Source organism: Strix uralensis, chromosome 27 (genome assembly GCF_047716275.1).
Source record: "Strix uralensis isolate ZFMK-TIS-50842 chromosome 27, bStrUra1, whole genome shotgun sequence".
Classification (NCBI taxonomy): Eukaryota; Metazoa; Chordata; class Aves; order Strigiformes; family Strigidae; genus Strix; species Strix uralensis.
In genome coordinates, this window is record NC_133998.1 from 6413478 (window position 1) to 6437827 (window position 24350).

Here is a 24350-nt window from a genome sequence, read left to right on the forward strand (position 1 = left end):
GGCTGTGGGGCGGACGGGAGGTTGTGGGGCGGACAGGGCTCTGAGGCAGGCAGGGAGCTGAGCTGGGGGACAGGCAGGGGTGTGGGGCGGGCAGAGCTGGCGCAGGCAGGGCTGTGGGGCGGGCAGGGGGTTGGGGGGCAGGCAGGGCTGCGGGCAGGGAGTTGATTTGGGGGGCAGGCAGGGCTGGGTGCAGGCAGGGCTGGTGCAGGCAGGGCTCCGGGCAGCCCCTGTCCCCACGTGACGCCCGCGCCGCGCGGGGGCGGCTCCGGTTCATTCATAAATCCCGGGGCCGCTCCGTCGCACCGAGCGCAGCGGCGGCGGCGATGATGGAGCCCCGGTCCCGGTGGTAGGTGAGTGTCTGGCCCCGCCGCCTCGCGACAGCCCCCATCGCGACAGCCCCAGCCGGCCCGGCCGAGGGGAGCCCAGCGCGCCCCACCGCGCGTGGACGTCCCGGGGGCTCCTGCCTTGCTGTCACCAGCCCTGCCTGCATCCCTGCCTGCACCTCCGCCCCACAGCCCTGCCTGCATCCCCCTCCCACAGCCCTGCCTGCATCCCTGCCTGCATCCCTCCCCGCATCCTTGCCTGCATCCCTGCCTGCATCCCCCATCACCGGGCTGGGGCCGGGAGGGCCGAAGCAGCCAGGGCGGGCAGAGCAGGTCCCCCCCCGGCCCGGCCCCGCAGGACACACGCACGCGTGGGGCGCAGACCCGCCCCGGCCCCGGGCACCGGCAGCGGCCCCGTGTCCCCACCCGGGGGGGGGCAGCGCGGGGACCGGCCCCCTCCTCCAGACAATGGCCGTCCTGTTCCCGCCGGGTCGCCATGGAGACGGGATTCCTCCATGATGGGGAAGAGGAGGGACAGGCTTCCCGCACCCCCCCCCCCCCCGCACCCCCCCGCCTCGGGCCAGAGGGTGCCCCGCAGGGATCCCGCCCCCGGGGCCCCCATCCCGCGTGGAGCCGCAGCCCCTCGTCCGCGCCCCCCCTGGGGTCCCCCCCCCCCGCCAAGTCTGGGGGGGTCCCCCCATGCCCCCAGCACAGAGGGGCCAGAGGACGGACCCCCCTTCTCCTGCCCCTGGGGGTGGTGGGGTGGGGCACATCACCCCACTGCCCCCAGCAGCTCGGAGATGCCCGAGGGGGGGGTGTGCAGGCGGGGGGGGGGGGGGCTGCGCTCAGGGTGGTCCCCAGCACCCCGATATCCCCCGGGGGGTTCGTGCCCCCCACCCCGAGCAGCACAGCCATCACCGTGATGACACCGTGTCACCCCCCGCACCCCCACCCCGCCACGGGCTCCATTCACATTTTTCACTGACCTGATTTTGAGCAGTTTCTAAGCGCCTCGGCCGGCACCTGCCCCCCACCCCGGGGGGCTTCCCCCCCCCCCCCCAGCCCCCTCCAGCAGCCTGGGACCCACAGACGGGGACCCACGGACCCATGAGCTGGGCAGCCCCTGGCCAGGGGGTCTCAGCCGGGTGCCCGCAGGCCACGGGTGTGTGTGGGGGGGTCTGTCCCTTGGCCCAGTGGCTCGGGGAGGGGGTGGGGGCTCAGCCCTTCCCCAGCCCCCGTGGGCCCCTCGGTGGCCCCGTCCCCTCCCGCGCGGGGACAGGCCGGTGACAGAGCCGCTGTCGGGCTGACTCAGAAGCGTCACCCGTCGCGCTCCTGCGACACCCACGCCAGCTCCCTTCACACGAGGTGTGGGGTGGCCATCTGCCACCCTTCCCTGCCGGGGGGGTGCCCCCAGCGCTGCCCCCCCCCGCCCCTCCTCCCCGCAGCTCCCACGGGCGGGGGCCGGCCAGCGCAGACCCCCAGGAGTGGGGGCCGAGGGCCACGCTTTGGCCCTGTGGCTCCTTGGGGACGGCAGTGCCCGGTGACGCCGTGTCACCTCCTCCCCTAGGAGCCTCCCCCCCCAGGGCAGGGTCAGGCCCCCCCCGGGCCAGCTCTGGCCACCAGGCCCGGCCACCACCCGGGGGGCTCCGGCCCCCAGCCTGGCGTGGGGAGCGCAGGGTCTGGGTCTGTGGGTCTGGGCCCCACGCGAGCCCGGGGCCGGGCGTGGGGGGTGGCAGTGCCCGTGTCACCCCGGGGCTGGGAGCGAGGGGGCTCCCCGGGGAGGGGCAGCGGACCTGCCGCCTCCTCCCCACCCCTCCATCCCTCCGGGGCCACCTTCCCTCCGTCCCTCCCGGCCACACCCTCCGGGCCTCCCTCCCCCCAGCCTCCGGCTCCCTCCTGACCGCACCCTCCCTCCATCCCTTCCCTCCATCCCTTCCCTCCATCCCTTCCCTCCATCCCTTCCCTCCATCCCTTCCCTCCATCCCTTCCCTCCATCCCTTCCTCCCGGTCCCTCCCGGTCCCTCCCTCTCTCCATCCCGGTCCCTCCCTCCCGGTCCCTCCCGGTAGCTCCTCACCGCGGTGCCGGCGCAGGGCCCGGGGCCGGGCAGGACCCGTCACCGCCTCCCCCGGCCCCGCCGCCCCCGGCCCGGCCCCTCCCGTTGTCTCCCCCCTCCCCAGGACGCGCTCGGGCCGGGACGGACCATGAGCGATGACCCGACACCCTGGGACAACGCGACCGAGAGCGCCACGGTGAGCGGCACCTCCCTGCCTGCCCCCGCCTGCCCCGGGTCCCTGCCCGCGCTGCCGTCCCGGGGGAGGGGGGGATGTGCGTTCTGCCGTGGCGTCTGCGTGGGGCCGACACACACACACAGTCCCGGGGATGGGGGGGCTCCGCTTGTGCCCTCCGCAGCCCCCCCCGAGGCGCTCTGGGGGCCGCCGGGGTCCTGGGTGCCGCTGCCGGATCAGCCCCTCTCCCGCAGCCGGCGGGGTGCGAGCACCGGCCCCCACACTCGGGGTCCCGTCCCCGCTCGGCGCGGGGGCTGCCTGCGGCTCTGCCCCCCCCCCCCCGGCTGCGGTTGCCGTGGTGAAGGCAGGTCCCCGGAGCCGGCAGCAGGCCCGGGGGCGGCGGGGGAGCGCCAGCGGCTCTGGGGAGCAGCGCTCGGCGCGGGGGGGGGGGGGCTGCCCCGGCCCCCCCTCGGTGAGGCAGGATTTGGGGCTGGGCCGTGTGTGTGTGTCCACCCCCCCGCGGCTCAGCCCCCGGCGCCCTGCGCAGGCGGTGCCCGGCGAGGTGTCCCCCCCCCAGGATGGGTACGTGCTGCTCCTCGCCCTCCTCTCCATCTTCATCGGCGGCACCCTGGTCCTGCTCTCCGGCGTCCTGATCCTCTGCCGCCGGTGCTGCCAGGCCGAGCGCCGGCACTCCAGGTGGGGACGGGCCGCGGGGACGGGCGCTGCCACCGGCCTGGGGGGGGGTGTGTGGGGTGGGGGGGCTGGGGGGACACCGCTGACCCTCCTCCCCTCCGCAGAGCCAGCGATGACCCTGAGAAAACCACCACCACTTACCTGGACGACTCGCAGCCAGCGCAGGGTGAGTGCCGCCACGCCACCCGCCAGCCATTGCCCACCAGTAACACCAGTGGCACCCCCAGCTCCCCTGGAGGAGGGGGAGAAGCAGCCCCCAGCCCTGGGGCAGGGGTGGCCACACACTCCCCGCACCCTCCGTCACCCATCCCTGCGGTTGAGTGCCGTTGGCTGCCCGGGGTTGGCCCTGGGTGCAGCGAGTTTGCCAGGCCTCGGGGTGGGGATGCTGGTGGGGGGGGGGGTGGGGGTGTCCCTGGTCGCTGACTGACCCCCCCCCCTCTGCAGATATCACCATCAAAGTGGAGGACCCCGACTGCCTGTCGTCCTCCAGCTACCGGGATGTGGAGAGCGAGCGGTTCCTCTCCTCCAGCTCCTCCACTGCCCGCCGCGTCTCCTTCAACGAGGCCGCGCTCTTCGACCAGGGCAAGAAGACCCAGGAGAAGGGGAGGAGGTGATGCTCTGGTCTGGGGGGCGGCCTGGGGGGGTGCTGGGGCTGCCCCCCGCCCACTAAAACCCATCGTGCCCCCGCAGGTACACGCTGACGGAGGGGGATTTCCACCACCTGAAGAACGCCCGCCTGACCCACCTGCACCTCCCGCCGCCCGCCCTCAAGATCGTCACCATCCACGAGTGCGAGTCCAGCGAGAACAGCCTGGCCATGACCCCCCGCCTGCCCCCCGCCAAGCCTGGCCTCGCCATCTTCCAGGTGAGCCCCCAGCACCCCGGGTGGGCACAGCTGGGACGTGGGGGGGGCGCCCGGGCATCCGGCAGCACCCCAAGGAGGCACTGCTGGACGCGGGGTGGGAGCCTCGGGGCGTTGCTGGATTGGGGGATGGGAGATCCTGGGGTGCAGGAGCCTCGTGCCGAGCCCCCCCCTCTGCCTCGCAGCCCCCCGCGGGGGCCCTGCCGCAGCCGCCGCTCCCCAGCCACGCCGTGTGCCCCAGCTCTGCCCTGCCCGGGGACACCTACAACTCCACCGTGGACACCAGCTTCGCCGAGGGCAGCCCCGCCGCCTCCTCCGACTCCGGGGAGGGCCCCTCAGTGAGTGCCGGGGTGGGGGGGGCCGCGCCCCCGCGGGGGAAGGGGCTCTCCAGCCTGTGCAGCCCCAGGGATCCCGTCCCTGACCCCATTCCCCAGCGCAGGGACAGCCCCGTGCTCCGTGGGGGGGCTGCCCGCCGCCCCCTGCTCCGTGCCAGGGCTCTGGGGAGGGATGGGGGCGTCCAGCTCGGGCCAGGCTCTGCCCCCCCCGCCCCTCCCCGAGCCCCGGGGGACGTTTGTGCGTCTGCTGCAGTGGGAGGGGGACAAAGGAGCCGGGCTGGGGGCTGCACCTGGAGCCGAGCGGGCACTCACAGACCACCCCCCCCCCCCCCCACCCCCTCCACACCCCCTCCACACCCCCCCAGTTCACAGCAGCACCCAGGAGCGGCAGCGCCGGCCCCGGGGAGCCCCCCCCAGCCCCCACCCAGGGCACCGTCCTGCAGTTCTTCACCCGCCTGCGCCGTCACGCCAGCCTGGACGGGGCCAGCCCCTACTTCAGGATCAAGAAGTGGAAGCTGGAGAGCACCCAGCGGGCGTCCAGCCTGGACACCAGAGGTGGGGGGCAGCGGGAGGGGCAGCGGGGGGGATGTGTGGGCAGCAGGGAGGGTGCTCCCTGTGCCAGGATGAGCCCGTCCCCCCCGGCCCAGCCCTGCCCTGCCCTGTGTCCCCCCCAGGGTCCCCCAAGCGCCGGCAGTTCCAGCGGCAGCGGGCGGCCAGCGAGAGCATGGACCAGGAGGACCGGGACCCCCACCAGACCGACATCATCCAGTACATCGCCCGCACGGACGACGTGGCCTTTCACCCCGCCGGCGGCCCCTTCCTGCCCTCCCCCGCCAGCCCCCCACCCTCTCTCGGCAGGTATTTTTCGATAGATAGAGGGGATGGGCGAGGGGGGCACCGGGGCGCCGCCCCGCGTGTGGGGGGCAGCGGGATCCGGGTGCTGGGCAGGGTGGGGACAGCGCTGGGGGGACCCCGGGGCCGCGCTGTGACGCCGGGGTGCTGCCCGCAGGCTAGAGCCGGGCGAGGGGGGCGCGGGCAGCCCCGGGGAGGCCGCTGTCCCCGCGCAGCCCAGCGCCTGCCACGACCTGTGGAGCCTGCGCGCCTCGCTGGAGCTGGGCGCCTCCGCCGAGCGCAGCAACGACCAGGACTCGGTGCGCAGCGACGGCGGGGACAGCGTCTCCTCGGGCGGCGGCGGCCCCCCCTGCCCCTCTTCCTCTCTGGACGAGGCCGAAGGCCCCGAGGAGAAGCTCTGGGGTCGGCCCAAGCCCGAAGAGTCGGAGCCCGGCACCCGCAAGCTGCTGCAGATGGACAGTGGCTACGCCTCCATCGAGGCACCCAGCCGGGGGGGCGAGGAGGGGCCCCCCAAGGACCAGACGGCCTCCGAGAAGCGCATTTGCTTCACCAGCGCGGGGCGGAAAGGCACCATCTTCGAGAGCTTTGAGGGCCGGGAGCCGGAGGAGGAGGAGGAAGAGGAGGAGGAGGAGGAGGAGGAGGAGGAAGGCAGCACAGCCCGGGGCGCAGCGGGCGGCGGCCTCCCCCATCCCCACAGCCCCCTGGCCTGGTCCCCGTACGGGCAGATGTTCCCGGGGCGGGACGCGCTGCCCCGGCGGGATTACAGCATCGACGAGAAGACGGACGCCCTGTTCAACGCCTTCGTGCGCCACGACCCCCAGTTCGACGAGTCGCCGCTGCGGGGGAAGCACCGCTCCCGCACGCACCTGCGCAAGCAGTGGCAGCACGCCAAGCAGTACAGCGACCCCGGCGTGCGCTACCCGGCGCTGGAGCGGCACCGCACCCCCCTGCGCCGCGGCGACAGCGCCAACTACCCCCTGGACGCCCGGTTCCACAGCCCCCTGCCCCGCATCGTCAGCGCCGGCGACGAGGAGGCGGCCGAGGCGGCCGATGGGGTGTCCCCCCCCGACCCCGAGATCCAGGTGATCGTGGAGGAGCCCGGAGAGGTGGCCCCTGAGCCCAAGGCTGGCTCCGAGCCCCCCGGGGACGACGATTGCCCCGGCCCCGGGAGGTGCCTGGGGCTGGGCTCTGGCTCGGAGCTGATGGACAAGATCGCCGGCGGCCTCGAGGAGCGGCTCTACGGGCGCTTGAGGAAAGCGGGAGCCAGGGCCCAGCCCACGGTGGCCGTGGCGGCCAGCGACGCCCCCCCCGACCACAGCCCTGTCTAGGCCCAGTGTGAGGGGCAGCGACCCCGGCGTGGGGGGGCTCGGCCCCCACCGGGGTTCAGGGCTCCATCCCCCCTGCGGCCAGAGGGGCGGCCCCGGCACGGGAAGGCCGGGAGGGCCCGTGGGGGGCCCCTGGCCGCACCCCCCAGACCAGCGCGGGGGTCCGGTAGCGTGGGGTGGCCGAGCCCCCCGGGAGCGAGGGGCCAGGCGGCGGCGTTGGGCCCGGGCTGGGGGTGTGCGGGGGGGGCCGGGGCATAGAGGCTGAAACCCCCCCGACCCCGCTGTGTTTACAAGCAATAATGGCTCCTGTCTGGGGAACGTCTGTGCGAGGGAGGGGCCGGAGCCGGGTGTCCCCCCCCCGGCCCGCTGGGGGCTGCTGTGGTGCCGACCTGATGGGTGGGGGGGCAGTTATTTGGGGAGGGGGGGGCTGCCGCCTCAAGCCTGTGCCCCCCCCAGTGCTGCAGGGAGCCTGGGATCTAAACTGGAAGTGGGGGCCTGGGGCTGCTGGGCAGGAGGATGCTGGAGGGGCTCGTGTGCGTGTCCCCCCCTGTAAATACCCCCCCAGAGGGGTGGGGGCTGCCCGTCGCTGGCCCCCGTCACCATCCCCTCGGCCCCGGGCACACAGGGTGGGGGGTCGGGCCAGCATGTGCCATGGGTGCCCCCCCGGGTGCTCGGCCCCCCTCTGCCCCCCCGGGAGCCCAGCGCCGGGCTCGAGGCAGGCGGAGGATATTTATTGATTTTTACAGAGGTGGATGCTGCTGCTTTGGGGGGGGGCTGAGCTTTTTACTGGGTTTTTATTTGTGTTTCAAAGGATGGGTGAAAAAAAAAAAAAGGGGGGGAAAAAAAAAAAAAAAGCCCCAGCTGTGGTACCTGGGAGACTCGGCAGCGGGGCGGGCAGGGGGGCAGGCAGGGCTCAGCCCCCCCGGGCCCCTCCCCGGCCCCCCAAGTGCATGCGAGTAGAGGCCGGGTCGCTCCTTCCCTCTGCAAAGTCTCTGTCCAAAGCACTAACGACAACGCAGCGTTTTTAAGTCTATAAACAAAGGAGGAAAAAACCCAATTCTGACTTTTCTGAGCTCGTGTCTTACCTTCCCCCCACCCCACCCCGGGGACGGCGTCTGCCCCTGCCCGGGTGCTGCTGGGGGGGCGCAGGGGCCCGATCCTGCCCCGGCAGCTGCTCCCTGAAGGAGGGGGGGGGCCGGGGGGGCCGCGCACCCGCCCCCAGGAGCGCAGCCCCCAGGCAGAGGAGCTGGCGGAGCCCCAGCGCACGCCCCCACCCCGCCTGCTGCAGGAGGAAGGACATGAAACCCACCGCGCTGTTTTCACTTTATTTTTTTTTCTTTAAAAAAAAAAAAAAAAAAAAAGAAAAAGAAAAAAGACGACGAACGCACCCATTCCCTTTTCCGAGCCCTTTACAGCATGCAGGTTTAATAGAGTTTTGCTTTGTCTTAATACCTGTTTTTTTTCCTCATCTGGTTTATTTTAAACACATCACGATGTGTAGGAATCTCTAAATATACTGCAAATATAAACAAAACAAAAAAAAAAAAGAGGAAAATATATAATATATAACAGTAGTCTAAAACATAAAGTGCACGGCAATGGCTTTGCACGACTTCTACACAGCCAGGGTGGGCCCGGCGGGGAGGGGGGCGCGGGCCCCCCCGCCCCCCGGCCCCGCTCATCCCACCCGTCCCCTCGCAAAATTAAAACCAGAATCAGTGTCTTGATTGGCAAAGAGTGACGGGGGAGGAGGGGCAGCATCTTCGCAGCCGGAGGTTTCATCCTGCGAGGTGGCGAGCGGGGTCTGGCCCCCATCAGCGGCTGGTTCCTGGCGCTGGCCGGAGCGGGGGGGCCGTGGGGGGGGGGGGCCGGGTCCTTGCTGGGTTCCGCTGGGAGCTGTTGGGGGTCTCGAGCCCGGGGCCGCTGCCAGGAGTCGGGGCGAGGACGGGGGACGGGGCTGGCCCCGGCCCTGGGACGCTGCTCGAGGGAGAACAGAGAGGAGGGGGGGTAGGGCCGGTGCCAAGGGGGGTGCGAGCCCCCCGCGCCGCTCCCGGCCCACCCTGCTCCGGGCCTCCCCCCCCCGCCGGCGCCGTGCGGGTGGGAGCGAGGGGGGGGCTGGGGGTGCTTCGCCCACGGAACCCCGGGCCCGTCCCTCGCCAGAAGCCCCAAGCGCGGGGGAAGCGCAGCCCAGCAACTTCTGCGAGGGGGGGGGAGGCGCTAACGGGGGGGGGGGGCAGCGCGAGAGCGGCCGGTTCCCAACTCGGGCGTCCGGGGGGAGCGCGGAGGCCGGGCTGGGGCAGCCTGCCCGCACCTTCTCCTGCCCGCACCTTCTCCTGCCCGCACCTTCTCCTGCCCGCACCTTCTGCCCGCACGCGCCGGGCAGCTGCCGCGGAGCCCCGGGCCCGGAAAGGGGCGAGAGGAGCAGCAGATCCCGGGGGAGACCCAGATCCGAGGCATTTTCTTGCCACCGTAACTCCCCGCGCAGGTGACTCACTCCCAGCCATGAATTAAAGATGAAAGCTGCCACCGGGGCCTGACAGCTGCAGGGGGAGGAACAGGCTTTTATTTCTGGCTTTTTTCACACCACAAAGCTGGTCGTGATCCAAACAGATAACAGAGCCTGAGCCCCGGCGAGCGCCAGTGACGAGCAGAAGCGTGAGGCCGGGGGTGGATGAGCAGCGTGAGTCACGGCTGGCTCAGTTATGAATGAGGGGTGGGAAGGAGGGACGGGGCTGCGAGGAAGGAGCCGGAAGGAGGAGGGGGAAGCAGGGAGGGTGGAAGGGGCTTGGGGACAGCAGGGGCCCGGCCACGGGGGACACGGCCACCTCCCGGGGCAGAGGGGATCCCCAAAACATCCAGCACCCCGCTGCAGCCCAGCTCCTCCGCATGCCGGAGGCTTCGTGCTCCCCCCGGCTGGGAGCAGGGCAGGGGGGACACCAGGGGGGCACCAGGGCCAGGGAAAGGGTGTGGGGGGTCACAACAGCCTGACTGCGGCCCAGGGAGGGGGACACACGATTACGGCAGCAGCTCGCAAGGAGCGGGCAGCGCGGAGCCAGGCAGGCAGCAGAGCGGGACGCAGAGGGGCCCCCCCTTGGGCTCTGCACCCCCCAGCACCGCAGGGGACCCAGGCTCTGGCTGCGGGGGACGCTCAGGGCCCGGCCCCTCTCCACGCCCAGGACCTTCCCAGCTCCCTCCTGCTGCCCGCGGTCGGGGCAGGCTCTGATGTTCCCCCCCCGGGGCCGGGCTGCCCGTACCTGTGCGGCGCGCGGGGCTCCCGCCTCACTGCTGTTTGCAGGTGGAGAGTTTGCGGATCTTGCTGCTGGCCGAGCAGGCCTTGCGCGAGGGGTTGGAAGAGGCGCTCGCCCGCCGCTCTGCCTTCGATTTGGTGCTCAGCTGTCCCGGCTCCGTCCCGTTCATGCACACGGCCTTGGGCAGCCCTTTGCCGCGGCTCTGCCCGTTCTGCCCTGCCTCCTCCTCAGGCACCTGTCCTGCAAGGGAAGGGAGACGGTGAGGCAGAGGAGGGCAGCGGCCCCGGAGCCACCCTTCCCACCGCCCGGAACGTGTGCGGCTGCCGAGGGAAAGCGGGGCCTGGTTCTACACCTTGGAGGACCACGGGCAGGGCAGCGCCAACGGGGGATGCGCGAGGCAGGGAGCCGGTGACGGCACCTCCCTCCCCACTCCCACCCCGGGCTGGTTTCACCCCGGTTTCTCCAGCGCAGAGCAGCTGCTGGTCCCCAGCACGTGGGAGAGAAGAAAACCCGTGGCAGCGAGCGAGAGCCACGGGCACGGCCGGTCCTGGCCTCAAGAACAGTGTCCCCCCCCCCCAACCCCAGGTGGCTGCTGCGCCCACCCTGACCCCCCGGCAGCAGCCGGCTCGTGGCCACCCCCAAAGGAGACACCCGGGTGGGAGAACGGCTTCAAACCAGCCCCGCTCCCCGCCTCGACCCGCCGGCTCAGCGTGACTCAGCAGAGCCGATGAAGAGCCATTTCCAGAGGCATCTGCCCACTGCCACGGCTGGAGCGGGGCTCAAGTCACGTCTCTTCACCCAGGGAGTGACAAAGGGCCCCCCCCGGCACTGCCAAGGCCCGGGGCAGGGGGGGAAACCACCACAGAACCAGTCCGGCTCCCGTCGGCACCGCGGCGCATCCCCCGGTCAGACGTGGGGCTGAGGAGAGGATTCGTCAGGTCCCCGGCTCCCCCCCACCGGATCCAGCCGAGGCAATTTCCTTCCAACAGGAGCGTCACGCTCCAGGGCCCTTCAGTTATGACTCAGAGGTTTGAGTGGAAGTGAAGGCTGTAAGACGATTATGTATAATTTTCTTTAAAGGATGCTCAATCCTTTCTCCGCCAAGGCCGAGCAGCACGTCATCTCTGTACTTGCGCCAGCGATCACCCCACCGCCGCTGCGTTCCGGGAGGAGGGAGGTGGGAGAGCCCCTTCTCTGGAGGAGGACAGTGGGGTCCACCTCGGACCCCCGCGCTCCCCCGCCCCTCCCTGGTATCGCTGCGGGCTCCCGTCCCCCATCCCCACGCGGCTCTCGGGGCGCCTGGCAGCGACGCGCGGCCCATCCTCCACGGGCGAAGAGACATTTGGGAACCAAAGGCTGCGAGGGGACGCGGAGGGCACCTTGTTCAGACAAAGTCACCGCAGCACCCACCTCCCTCTGCCCGGAGGGCTCGTGCCGGGGAGCGGGATCAGCCTCGCTGGGCGCTCGCAGAGACCCCGAAGCAGCGAAGGTGGCGGGAGCCCGGCCCCGGCCCCTCTGCCTGGTGGGGACCGGTGGTTAAACCTCCCCGGTGCAGAGACCGGGAGCAGAGCTACAGCGAAAACGCATCCTCGGGGCTCAGGCCGCGGATCGAGGCTTCCACGGCCGGCCCGGCCTGGCGCAGGCCGCGAGCACCAGGTCCAGGCTGAGCTGCTGAGTCGGGCCCAGGCAGGAGCTACCCCGAGACATCGCCCCGATCGATCCACAGCTCAGCGCTGACAGATCCAGCTCCTGGCGCTGCCCTGGAGAGCCGCCGGCGCCACCGACACCTTCTGCCAGGGGCTGGCGAGGGCAGCGGCTCGGGGGCACGAAGCCGAACCACCTGCACGCGACGGAGCCCACAGCTTCTGAGCCCTGAAGCGGGCGGGGGGTGGCTGGAAGGGGCTGAGGCGGCCCAGCTCGAGGAGCCCCTCCAGAGCTGCCCCAGGGACACGGAGTGGAGCCGCTCGCAGCCCGAGACCAGCCCAGCCCGGCCGTACCCCCCCAGGGGTCTGTCCTCTCCCTGCGCCCCGAGCGCTCGTCTGCGGGGCCTCAAATAACCCCACTCGGAGCAAAGCTGAACACTTCTCCTTCCCCTTCCTCAGCTGAACTCAGGCCAAGTCAATTAATATTTCTGACTGGGGAGGGAAAAAAAATAATATCCAAACAGTTCATTTGTCTTTTGTGTGACTCTTCCCTCCTCCCCCTCCCACCCCGCTTCAAAAGCGCAGTCCCAGGAGTCTATTATGGATCCCAAGGAGGGAGGGCGAACTGCGAGCTAATTTTACCTCCTTCACCAATGACAGTTGCTGACGTTCAAATTAATGAAAATAAAAATTCAACATGGGTTGAAGTCTTGGCAACTGTCTGCCCACGCGGAAGCCAGTGACCCAGTGCTGTGTCTGCTCGAACAGCTACATCCTACCTTACCGCTGCCGGCTGGAGAGGGCTAAAAATAAAATAAATAAAAGGGGGGCTGAGAGAGGCGTTGGGAACGTGCATGTTCGTCCTTGCCACCTCTCACATTTCTTAATGGCTCCATCCAGCTCATTCAGGCACAAAAAAGGTTTCAAAATAAAACCATGAAGAGCTTTTCAATTGCGGTGTTTGTCAGACACAAGCTCAGATACATGATTTGCAGCCAGAAACGCACCTCTCCAGGCACCGGGCTTTCCTTAGACTCCAGTCCTGGCTTTATTTTCCAGCCTCGGACTGAATGCTAAGGGAGAGAAACAAAAAGCCCAGCATGAAGCTACGCAGCGGTTCGCCTCTGCGGGCGGCCTGGGCTGCAGCGCAGGAAGGGGTTAATGGCAGGGGAGAGAAAAGCAGAGCACAGCTTCTAAATCTGAAACGCAGCACAAAAGCAACAAGCAAGACGCTTCCATCCCTCTCCCGCACACGCTGCCTCTCTCCAACAAGGAGGCAGCCGCTCCGGAGAGGCGGCTCCGTCACGTGCGCGGTGCCACAGTTCTCCTCTCCTCAGCACTTCCCTCCACGAGATGTTTAACACCGATTGAACCAGGGGCTGTAACATTTAAATCTCTCTAAAGAGCTGCATAAATCTTTAAATAACCCTTTAGAAATAAAAGCACATTCTCCAAGCCCCTTCTTCCTCCGAAGGACGCAAGATTTAATGAGGTTCCCTCTTTTCCCTCCCCAGTTGAACACCCACCCCCACCTATGAGTCACTTGTACTCCTGCTCTGGCTGCCCAGCAGAACCACAGCTGAATTGATCAGTCATTTACAAGTTTTTTATAAATTTTTATTTTAATATGGCGTCACTGTTAGAAATGTAACGCTCGCAGGGAGCTGAGCGAGTTCACAAGAATCCTGCAGGAAGACTCAGGTCAAAACCCAGGATGAACGTTTATCCTGGGTGGGCTCTGCCCCCCTGCCTTCGCCGTGCCAGGCCAAGCCCCGGCGCACCCTGTGCCCAGGCTGGGCTCCCCCCTTGCCCCCGGCCCTCCGGGGGCTGCTTCAAGCGCTGCGCTTGTGGGGAGGGGATTTCTGTCCACCACAAACACTGCGACTGCGAGCTGCACCTTCACAGCCCAGCTCACCGGCCCCTCTGGCCCTTTTTGGGCCGGATTTGAAGGGCTCCGTACGAGTGCTGTGAACAGCCCGACCCCCGCCGCCGCCTGGGCAGGACTTGTGGGGGGAAGTCGAGAACGATCCATCACAGTGGACAGTTCTCAGCTGTGCGGTGCTTAAGTCCAAACCAATTCCTGCTGGGTTTGGGGACGCTCTGGACTACGCTTTGTCCTTTCAGGGCGAGCCAAGCCAGGGGCGATTTGTCTGAGGGAGAAGAATTTGTTCCGTGCTCGAATCTGTTCCCAAATCAAGGGTGGGAAAGAGCCACACATGTTCAGACTCAAGGACCTACCTCGGCCAGGGCCCTGCCTGGCAGCACGAGAACATCCCGCACGGATCCATCCTCCTCCTGCTCCGGATGGTTCCCTGGGGACGCCCTGAGCTCCAGCCCACACCCCGAGAGCTGTGTGACAGCCCCCAGGAACCCCCCCTTGGGCACCAACACTGCAGAGGCGCAGTGAGAACACCCAGACTGGCTGGAAGCGGCGCTTTATTTCACTACCTCCCATAGCAATTAAGCAACAACTCTTGAAATAACTAAAAGGTTAAAACCCGTCACCGCTCACCACTTAAACCAAAGTCAGGTCCAGCCCAAGCACCCCGGCTAACCGTGACCTGGGAAGTGCTGCTCTGTGGGGCCACAATTAACCTTTAGGTCTCTAATCCCTCTGAAACAGCACAAATTACACACGAGAACTTTAAAAAAAAATAATCTGACAGTAATTTGCCTGTCATCTTCTCAAGTGACAGCTCTTATTTGGGTTTGAAGACCGCTGCTTGCATTAGGAGTGTGTAATAGCTGACGTGACCGCGCTGGAGATGATCTCCCGTGACCAGAGTCACCAGCCCATGTGCGGGGTCCATCGGCTCAGCCGGCGGCCGGAGGAGCACTGGGAGGAGCCGGGCTCAGGCCGGGCTCAGGCCGGGCTCCCGGCCGTGCGCGGGACAGTGACGCTGCCCACAGCCACCCACGGCAGGAGGAGGTCTGGGAGCCGACACCAACAGCCCGAGGGGGGCTCAGCACCAGCCCTCACCCCACCGAGAAGAGGATCTCGCACGCTCGGCTGCTGCTCTCCAGAGGAAGGACAGAGCAGCTTGTTCTTCCAAACGCAGACGATAACGCCACTGAGACCCTCAAGCAGTAGCCAGGACAGATGGCTCTGACCCGGGCCTGCTGGACACACAGCCACCCTCTGATGTTGGAAGTCTGCCTAAGCTTCCACTTTTTAATCACACGAAGTGCATAAACCAGACAGCAACGCAGGCTAATCGCCACTGGAAAAGTTAAAAAGAAACCAAATGTTTTTAACTAAGGTGAGAACAGGCCCGAATGCATCTTGTGTTCTAACTCATTCGCGGGGCAGGGCTGCAGGAACGGGCTGGATCTCACAAGCTGAGTAACCCACTCTGAAAGGGGTCACCAAGCACCTTCCTCTGCAGCATGCTGAACCCCTGCCGCTACCTTTGCTGAAAAATACAAAGCCAAAAACTAAAGAACGAGATTCCCTTGCGGAATAAAGTTATCTGCTGTGGAAATAATACAACTGTCCTGGAGATAGGCAGGATCCTGATGAAGCAAGGAGATGCTCCTGCACTCCCCAGCCACTGCCATTAGCTCAGGCCACGGGAAGCCCAGGAGAGCAGCAGCAGCTCTGGGGCCTAGGCTAAGCCTCATGCTCCTCTTCTGCACCCACGGCCGGCGGGAGCCCAGTGTCCTCTCCAAACAGCTCGTCACGAGCGCTCAGTGCTCCGCTCTGTCCTCTAAGCCCTGCCTCAGCTTCCATCTCTGCAGCTGGGAACGCACAGGGAAGCAACAGAGCACCGTTAGAGACACGCACACGCTTATTCTCTAGTCTGACACCAAAAAAAGTGGTGACAGACGGTTCTGTGGGCTCTTGGGTCAGCTGTGAGATAGTCAAGTACTAAGAGCAATAGACCCGCTCTCGCAGAGGTTGTCACCGGGGCAGGCTGGGCCTCCAAGGGAGGTTACGGGCACACACAGACCAGCCGTACCTTCCTTCTGCCTCTTGAAGCCAGTTCAGAATGGAAAATGGAAAATTAGAAAGGGATGTAAGTGATGCTAGTTATGGATTTTCAAGCCTGGCAGCCTCATCACTGTGCTCAGGCCCCAGTGTCTGTGACAGGGCTTCCAGCCCTGAGACTTCTGCAGAATTACGTCTCGGGCACTTACACTCGGGCTGTTCCTGGTGAGCTCTTGCCGAGGGAAACGGCCGACCTCTGACAACAGGAATGGAGCTGGCTGCTCCTCCCTCCTGCTTCTGCACTTAGGAAGGCCCGAGCAATCAAGTCTGTCCTTCAGTGGGTCTATCGCATTCTTAAGAGGATCCCTCCTTTCACAAAGCCACCCCTAAGCTGTGAGGGAAGGCCTGGCCCTGGACAGATTCTAGCCCAAAAGTCTATGGGCTGTAAGAAGAGAGCAAAGGACAGAGCTCTGCAGGTCACCCAGTTGGCACTGGGACATCAGTCCTATTAGAAAAGGTTATAAATTACCCGACTGCCACCAGTGAATCAGCACTTGGAAATAGATCTGACTTCGCCGAGACTCCCTTCATCTTGGCAGCTCCACCCCTGACCCACCTCCGCATCCGCTTGGTTGAACATCTGCCCGGCCACCCGCCACGGGCCCTCACCCCGCGACGTCGCACGGCGAAGGTGGGACTCGCCGCTGGGCTCGGCGCAGCCTCTCCCCCTCTCCCCTTGGAAGGTGCTGCCCGGGGAGCCAATCTTGGTTCAAGTTGTTGCCCAAAGAAGTTTTGAGCGTTGGGGACAATTTGAGGCTTATTACAACTCATGGCCTGACGCTTTATTCTTCGATGATCGTGCTTCAAAAGAGCAATTTCCACGTAACCAGGAAATCAAGAGAAAACCAAGGGCTTCAGGTGCAAGATTTGGTAAAACCAGCCCTTGCTTTTACTCAGGTTCGCAGAAGCCCACCAGGCCATCATTAAGGAAAAACTAAAGCAGCTTGGTTAGTCCTGAACTACAGAAACTGGGGCTTTCCGTATCGCAGGGGAAGGTCAGTCACAGGAGCCTCTAATCACGCTGCGGTAAAGTAAATCCGCATCCCTACACGGAGCACCTGAAACCCTCCCTCCAAAGCAATTAATTACACCAGGCTGGAGCGATTCACCTAGAAACTGCCGTTCTGTCGATGGGGGCAGCGAGAACAGGGGCAGCAGCAGCGAGGAACCGCTGCTGCCATGACCCAAGCCGAGCAGCCCTTGTCTTCAGCCCGACCGCAGCCGTGCCCTTCAGCCCCCTGCTCACAAGCCACCCAGCTGACAGCTCCAGAGCGGCCGAGGGAGGAGAGCGGCTCGATTACCAGCACTTTGCAAGAGCTGCCTGGTTAAAACCACACACATGCCTGTACTTACTGGTTGGCTTACCTTAAACAACAGGAAACCCCTGATAAAGAAAGAAGCAATTCTGTAACCAGAGTTACCAAGACTGGAGCAGAAGAAAGGTCTGAGGGTAAGGCTACAAGCACCCTTCGTCCCCAGATGTGCCATCTACTCTGAGCACTGAGTCATTTTAGGGCTCTGCTCCAAAATAACTCAGTCTAGCAAAACTGGCCAAAAGAATTAAATGTGCTAAACAACAGAGGCCAGCAGGAGCAAGCCGTTACTGGATGAAGGAAGGAAACTGCCGTGCGGATAACACGCAGGAAGGGGCATCCTGGTTGATCAAATAAAGGACCGAGGCATCCGGAGCGTCACGGCTCACTCACCATGCGTCACTCACACCACTTCCTAATCAATAGTCTCCTCCACTGCTGAAAGGATTATTCAGACCTTGAGGCCCTTCCTAAAAAGCTTTAAGCAGACAAAAAAAAAAAGCTACTTCTGCCCTACCCATCCCAGCATCATTCTCTCCTACCTGGTACTGTGAAGTCCTGAGTGTAGATGATATCATCTTCAATGCCATACAAGTCATCATCGTCATCTTCCTCATTGTAGCCATGCAGATCTTCCAGATAAGGCACCGCCGTCATGCTTCTCCACCTGTCCTTTGTTTCTGGGCTGGGAGGTATGGGCACCAGAGCCTCTGCCTGAGCGTGTTTCTTACGAAACCAACTGCAAAGAGTCCAAGAGCATCACATCAGCATCTCAGAAGCCATATGGGTGGCCTCTTACATTTTCATCGCACTTTCACGGCGGGGTTCCAACACCAGACTGTCTCTGGGACATCCCCCAGCGCTGCATGTGGCCACTGGAAGTTTCCTAGACTGGAAACTTGCCTCCACACTCCAGCAACCCTCTCCTGAACGCAGGTGGGAACAGCGGTGCCTCCAGACCGAGGGACTTCCAACACGCCCTTCCAGCCCACACACCTCCTGCTACTCCCCCTGCAACTCGTCCCGCTGCAGGGAGAATCGGTTGCCCGTGGCTACCAAACGAAGAGGTCAGGCGATGGCCATCCAGTCGCCCCCTCCCCGACAAACTGCGTTGTTCCGCTGCCTTTGGGGGCGGCGTGCGGAGCCACGGGCTGTCCCGCCTAGCGGGGAGACTGTCCTACACCAGGCTGTTACTGAGGCCTTGCTCTGGAGGGTCATTCCACACGCAGGAAGGGTCAGGAGGCATCAGCACCCCCCCACGTAGGACCATCTCCTGAGCTGCCGCCTGCTCTCCTGATAAACTCGTGAGTCGGCGCTGAACTCAACCCCCTGTTTCTGCGCTGTGGGCTGGATGTCAGTCAAGCCCCTGGGATCTATTCTTCCTGGTCTTTGCACAGAAAAAGGGAAAAAAAAGCCTCACCAGATGAACCTCCCTCTCGTGCTCACCTTGCTAAACATTACGTAGATGCCACTTACCTGCACAAAGAGACGCTCAGTCTTTCACGGCAGGAGGCAGCTTAGAAAGTCTAAGCTTTCTCCCCATTTTCAAAGTTCACTTTAGGCTACAAAAGGGTTCTGCTTTAGGAAGCAGCTTAAGGTCTCTCTGAAAACACACCTCGGAAGCAGGTCAAGATCTACAATTATCCCCTCACGGCACATCCACTTCTTGGCCTGACGACTGCTGCCCTGGACGAGCCTGGTGTGACACGAGCGCTCCCCCTCCAGAGCTCGCACCGGCACCCGGTAACCTCTGGCCAACGACCACTGGGGAGGCCTGAAGCCACTCACCAAAGAGCTCTTATAAACCTGAACCATCTGGTTTTTATCACTCCAGTTCCAAATTCATTTTAGCAAGTAAGGGTTGGAGGCACCTCCTGCACAGAAGAACTGTAATTATAACTTTGTTCTAGTCTTACATTGCTTTGACAGTAGGCCTAAAAAAAAAAAAAGTGGCATTCTAACAAGAGTATCCAGCAAAAGCAAGGAGTTCGGAGATAAGTGAAAATGGAGCTATTGGGACAAATCAGCTATTTGAAGGAGGAGTGAGCCCTTACGCAGAACCCCTGCTTCACAACTAGCATCTTTAAACTTTCCTCTGCAGGGATTGCGCTGCAAAGTCAGTCTGCCGCTCTGGGCGGAAGGCAGCACCTTGCTGTTTGCTGTAAGAAAGAGTGAAGGAGTCCCTATAGACTGAAGTTTTTAAAGGAAATGTATTTTGGCTAATCACAGAGCACGTCAGCGTCGTGCAAGGAACCATGTTCCGTCCTTCCACGCCGACAGCCCGAAGGGATGGACGACGCCCCAGCGAGCCGGTGCCACGCTGCCGCCGAGCTCCCTCCGTGCTCGCACCACGCGGTGCCGGCAGCTGCGGCCACGGCAGCGGCTCCGGAAGGTGCCGGAGAACCGAACCAAGATCTGACCTGTCACGGGTGGCCTCTGGTTCACGAAGCGGCATTACAAGAGCCAAGTAAAAGGTGACCCCAGAGACCGGACTAGCAGGGGCGAGCAGGTCCGACACAACTAGACTTTGGCCAACAGCTTCAGCACATCCCGGGGACGGCTGCCCGGGGGGTGCGCGTGGCACGCCGCGCTCCGCATCCGATTCCCTTCCCTCGAGAGACTGTTTCCACCAGGGGAGCGACTGCCAAGACGGCAAATTCCGCCTGGGCTGCTCCAGCCCGGCAGGACCATCTCGCACAGGGACAGACCAGCCGACGCAGCCCCCGGGTGTTTTTTGCCAGGGGCACTGGAGCTACGGGGATCCAAACTAAACACCAGGGATCTAAGGAGGACAGAATATACAGGACAAGTGAGATCAGAACGACTGCCTTTAAAGGAAGATTTTAAAGGGAGAAAGCCTAGAAGTCTACAGCAACTAGTGTTTTTATTTTGCTGTGTTTCAGCTCTGCCTCTTTCTTCCCTTCTGTCCTACTTAGCAGAAGAGTAAAAATAGGTTTTTATTAACAGCAGAAACCTGAATCACTGTACTCTAGTCATAATGATTCCATCCTCTGGGAGGTGATTTCAAATACTTGCATATGCATATATGGTAATGAGGATATAGAGTGAGAAGAGAAATTCATTGAAGTTCTAAGAAAATTCAAAGACCTCTTGGAAGAAGCCTCAAGCAATTCTGTACGGAGTAGCAGAGTATTTCCTGGCAAGCAGTTTTCCAGCAGGGACAGATATTCTGCTTTCTGCACTGGTGCTAAATGTTATTAGTGCAGATTTGCTCTTCAGCTGAGGACCACTGGCTCCAGCAAACGCCCTAATCTGGCTCAAGAAGCTCCTGGCCACTGACTAAGCCAGAAAGCAGCTCCTCTCCCACAGTGCAACCCTGCCATCAGTCAGCGAGGCAGATGAGCTGTCCCTCCTCACCCGGCCCTCACCGCCGACCCTGCACCAGCTGGGTTAGAGCACTGCTGAGAGCCCCATTCCCCCAGTTATTCCCAGTCTCACCGATGTTTTCTGAGCCAACTACACTGGCACAAACATCGCCGTTTGCCTGGTGCTGGCAGGCCGCTGCTTTAACACCAAGGGAACAGAAAAGCCTCTGCAGATCTCAGGCGTGCCCCTTGTCCAGAACATCCCCTGGAAGAGGCAGATTCCTCTCTGCTCTGCGAGAATCTCTTCGCCACTCGCCGCCCTTTGAAACAGAGCGAAGGGAGCAGCAGCAAGAGATCTTGTCTTACTGCTTTGCAAGCTCGCTGAGAACGCCTGCAAAGCACAGAAACTCCAGACAGCTGCGGCCCAAGTATTAATTGTGATCCTGCCAGTTGAGAAGTGGTGTCCAGACGGGCTGCTGTAATCTACAGGGAGATAAGACAGCAAGGGTCAAGGACTGAATGTAAAAAGGAACTGGGCTGACCAGCGCTTAATGAGCCTGTCTGGTTTGCAGCTTCCAAGCTCGAATTTCACATCAGAAGTCATCACTGCTCTTTTCAAGTTCTGGTATAAGCAAGGTTAAAGTAAGAATCAGTAAGCACAGCTGCAGCTTCCAAATACTTACAGCTAATTCATTTCCCATTCTAGGTCACAAACATTTCAGTTCGCTTGTTTTGTATATGGACAATTTTCTCTGAAACCAGATGCCAAGCTGCAGATCACCACCCTGCCAGCAAGGATCAGTTATGAATGATTCTCCACCTCCCACGACACATGTAAGGGCTTCACTTACTGGAAGGTCACTGCCACCACAAGAAGCAACTACCAGCGCTCTGGTTTAACTCAGTCCTCTCGCAGACGAACGCGGAAGGCACACAACAGTACGCCCTGGGGGAAGGCAACACGCTAGCAATAAATATACAGCGGCGCCCCTGCAATCACTGCTCCAACTCCTGTAACATCAAGAGATGTCCAAGTTCTTAAGTCAGGTTCATAAAGAAGGAGAAGTAGGAAAGCGAAGCCGTTCTCCCCTAGCTGATGCTGGGGCCAGAGGTGACAGTCCAGACTCGCTGAGGTGTTCTGTGCAGAGGTGGAGACTCGCGCTTCTTTAACACGTCACACACACCGGTGCGTTACGAAACCGATTTGCAGAGCGTGGGTAGAATCAAAGATTCCTTCCACGTGCCTGCCACGGGGAATGCAGGCAGACCCGCTGCCTCGGCGAGAAAGCAGAGGAGGGGGGCTTTGTGCGAGTCCTGCCGAGGGGAGGTTACTGCAGGGCACCGCGGACGAGGGACAGGAAAGCCCACGAGTATCCGTGCGGCTGCAGAGGTGAAGGGAAACCCCGCTCGCTCCCTCCCGTGCAGGCGCAGAAGCGAAGGAGCACGCTTGGTGCCTGCAAAGGAATCCACAGTGGGAACACACGCGGCTTTCCAAGGGGCTCGGGACCCGGGGTTTGAACAGCGAGGCAGAGCACCCGCCAGCCACCCTCCCAACCTCGCGGGAGGACTCCGGGGTGAGCAGAAGCACCTGGGGAGGTGGCACGGCAGCCCCAGGGCCTCAGGAGGAGGCACTAGCCCAGCAGGTTAATTTGCACCTCCGCTAATAGAAGGTGGAAGTGCCTTCCCTTTCTTGCTATAAATTCTTGCAATCGTATCTATGACTGAACAAATTAAGTGTGACACTTCTGGAGAAGGAAGGCAAGATGGTTGCCTTGGAAACAAGGGACAGAGGTAGAATTCTGCATCCACTTCATCACTTTAAGTGCTGCAGCAGGGTCAGTGAATTAGTTACAAAACGCAGTATACGAGCATTAAGCCCTTCAGCAAAAGCGCGGGGTAGAGAGGAGCTGGGGAACAACCTGTCGGGAGCGGGCTGCTCCCTCCCGGGCTCTCGGCAGCTTTTCTTCACTGCCCCGCGCCCCCACCCCAGGAGTACAAAATATTCCGAGGTGAACTGAAAGTGTCAGTTTTCCATTGACCATCCTCCTATCCAGATCCTTCTGGGAAGAGCAGGTTTCAAGGCCCTTTCATTGTTATTCAGGGGTCAGCTTCTGGCAGTTCATAAACTCTTAGATGACAGGCTGAGAGCGCTTTAATTCATTTCCATTTACAACTCGCAGGTCTGCGCTGCACAGCCTGACTAGGTTTCAAAAGCCTCTGAAGGCAAAGAAAAAGAGAATTTAGTTTTGTCCTGCTGAATTAAAACAAAGTGCAGAAACATGAGTTTGATGCAAGAGTTCAGCTAAGGAAGTGAGGTGAGGAGAAAGGCAGCTGGCAGGTATAAAACTAAGCAGACTCTTCCTGCAGGGCTGCCACTGCAGGGGGGAAAAGCCTTTGGAGTAGCTGACAAGAAGAAAGGGAGGAATGGCCGAATTACCATCGCTGGGCAAGAACCACGTGCCTGGCTGCCTCCTCTGCCTCCTGCAGCTCTGCTGCTTCCCGGAGCAACGCTCAGTACTTCCTGACACACTGATTAAGCCTTTTATCCTTGATCCCACCACAAGAGTAAGAAACATCCCTGCGTGGAAGGTGAGATGTGAGCTGTTCATCCAACCCCGGGTGGATCCGAGCGCCCAGCTCGGGAGTGTCCGGCCGCAGGACGCTCGCTGGGTGACATCCCCTTGGGGTCACCCGTCCCCGCGGGGCAGGGGAACGCGGCCCCTTCCCATCGTGCCGACACCAGCAGCACGTGGCTCCAAAGCAAAAAACCCACTGCCCAGGACACGGGGGCTATTTCTGTTGATTTTCAGGGCACTTTGATAATCTCGACTGTCTGTATGAGCAAGGCACCAGTAACATCAGCTCAAAGACATAAAAGGAGACTTCCAGCAGCTCGGAAAGGCACCGGGTAATTCTGGTTTGAGCCAGTATCCATCTCAGCAGGGCAGCCCGGGTAAGTCGCTTGATGTTTCTATAGTCTAGTTCCTGTGCCTTAACACATGCTTTTGTGGGAGGAGTGTAGAGAAAACCCAAAATCATTAATGACTATTACTCCCCCACACACTAGAAATCTAAGGATTCTAGAAATCAAGTCTTTTCTTACTAAAATGCTTTCCAAAAACCCTCTGACAATATCTGAATGGCTACCTGCTGCCCTTCCGATCGCTTTGTTCAATGGAAAAAAAAAAAAATCAGGGTCAGGTTAAGCATAAGGGCTAAGCTTCTCTTCTATTTAAAGAAAAGCCAAGAGAACCAAACGCTGGATTCTTTAGCACAATGCTACTCACAAAAAGGAGATGGACAGACACATCCAAAGCCCAAGGCTGCAAGCTCTGCTGTGCTTGATGTAATTATTGGGATGCCACAGCAGGAGGAAGGAGGCAATTACTAATAGGGGAGAAAAGCCTGTTAAGAAGCACTGGCTAAGCTCACAGAAAACTAATAAGAGCCTAAGCCTTGGGAATGCTCCCGTGTTTGCAGGTAGAGTCTTTGTTCAGCCCCTCTGAGCGCCGCGAGCCCGGCTGCCAGCAGCTGTGCCCAGGTACGGGCAGGCTGTGCCCGCGCAGTGCGGGAGGCTTGCGCCTGCCCTCCACGCCAGCAGCGTGCTCTGCTTTCTCCTGCTTTCTAAGTACCGGCAGGGTCTCCAGAGAAACCTCTCTGCTTCCAGCTGGGCAAAGCTGACGCAAAAACTCCCTGCCACATGGGAGTATAAAATCGAGTCTGTTGAGTCAGGGAAGCAGCTCGAGCACCGAGCAGTGACAGAGGAGAAGCAGGCACGCTGCCCCAGGCGAGGGGCAGTTCACTGAAGGCACTGGGAGGGAAGAGAGCGCCTTCAGCGTTTCACTCAGCGCCTGCTCGGGACGAGACTCGGTTCCTGCCGCGCTTCTCCACGGCGCTCACTGACAAAGCGTCGGTTCGGCTGCGCGGCGAGCTGATCGCCACCCCACGACTGGCTGTAATGAACACAACGACTTCATTATGAAGTACAAAAGCATACGGTGCTTGAAACTAGTCCTGGGCGGCAGAGGGGAGGCCAGGCAGCGACAGCAGGAGCTATTGTGTCGAAGCCCGGCTCTGTACGGGATGTGGCACTGAAGAGCCAGCCCCAAGCAGCCTCTTGTGGCCCAGCTATTGTTGGGAGCCATGTGCATGGGGAAGGGCAGCCCTGAAAAGCAAACGCCTGCTCCCATCATCTCCCAGACCCAGTGAAACAACC

The 24350-nt window shown here is 62.5% G+C and overlaps 2 protein-coding genes across 6 annotated transcripts in view; one reads left to right on the forward strand and one right to left on the reverse strand.

Moving 5' to 3' along the window:
* The first annotated feature begins 125 nt into the window (after positions 1 to 125).
* On the forward strand, positions 126 to 7673 carry CBARP (CACN subunit beta associated regulatory protein). Its single transcript, XM_074851950.1, has 10 exons — positions 126 to 350; positions 2502 to 2573; positions 3097 to 3245; positions 3347 to 3408; positions 3687 to 3852; positions 3933 to 4107; positions 4290 to 4442; positions 4805 to 4994; positions 5114 to 5297; positions 5449 to 7673. Exons 2-10 carry the CDS (start codon positions 2526 to 2528, stop codon positions 6617 to 6619), a joined length of 2298 nt encoding a protein of 765 aa, XP_074708051.1. The 5' UTR covers positions 126 to 350; positions 2502 to 2525; the 3' UTR covers positions 6620 to 7673.
* Positions 7674 to 8065: 392 nt separating this feature from the next.
* Positions 8066 to 24350, reverse strand: part of STK11 (serine/threonine kinase 11) — a 42839-nt gene continuing 26554 nt past the window's right edge. For 2 of the 5 annotated variants that reach the window (XM_074851951.1, XM_074851955.1), the window contains exons 8-10: positions 17351 to 17547; positions 9871 to 10104; positions 8066 to 8593 (exon numbers count right to left, since the gene is read on the reverse strand). In XM_074851951.1, the coding sequence (XP_074708052.1) occupies positions 9896 to 10104; positions 17351 to 17547 (406 nt within the window). In that variant the 3' untranslated portion in view covers positions 8066 to 8593; positions 9871 to 9895. The other 3 variants (XR_012626584.1, XM_074851952.1, XM_074851953.1) reach the window with 3 other exon arrangements.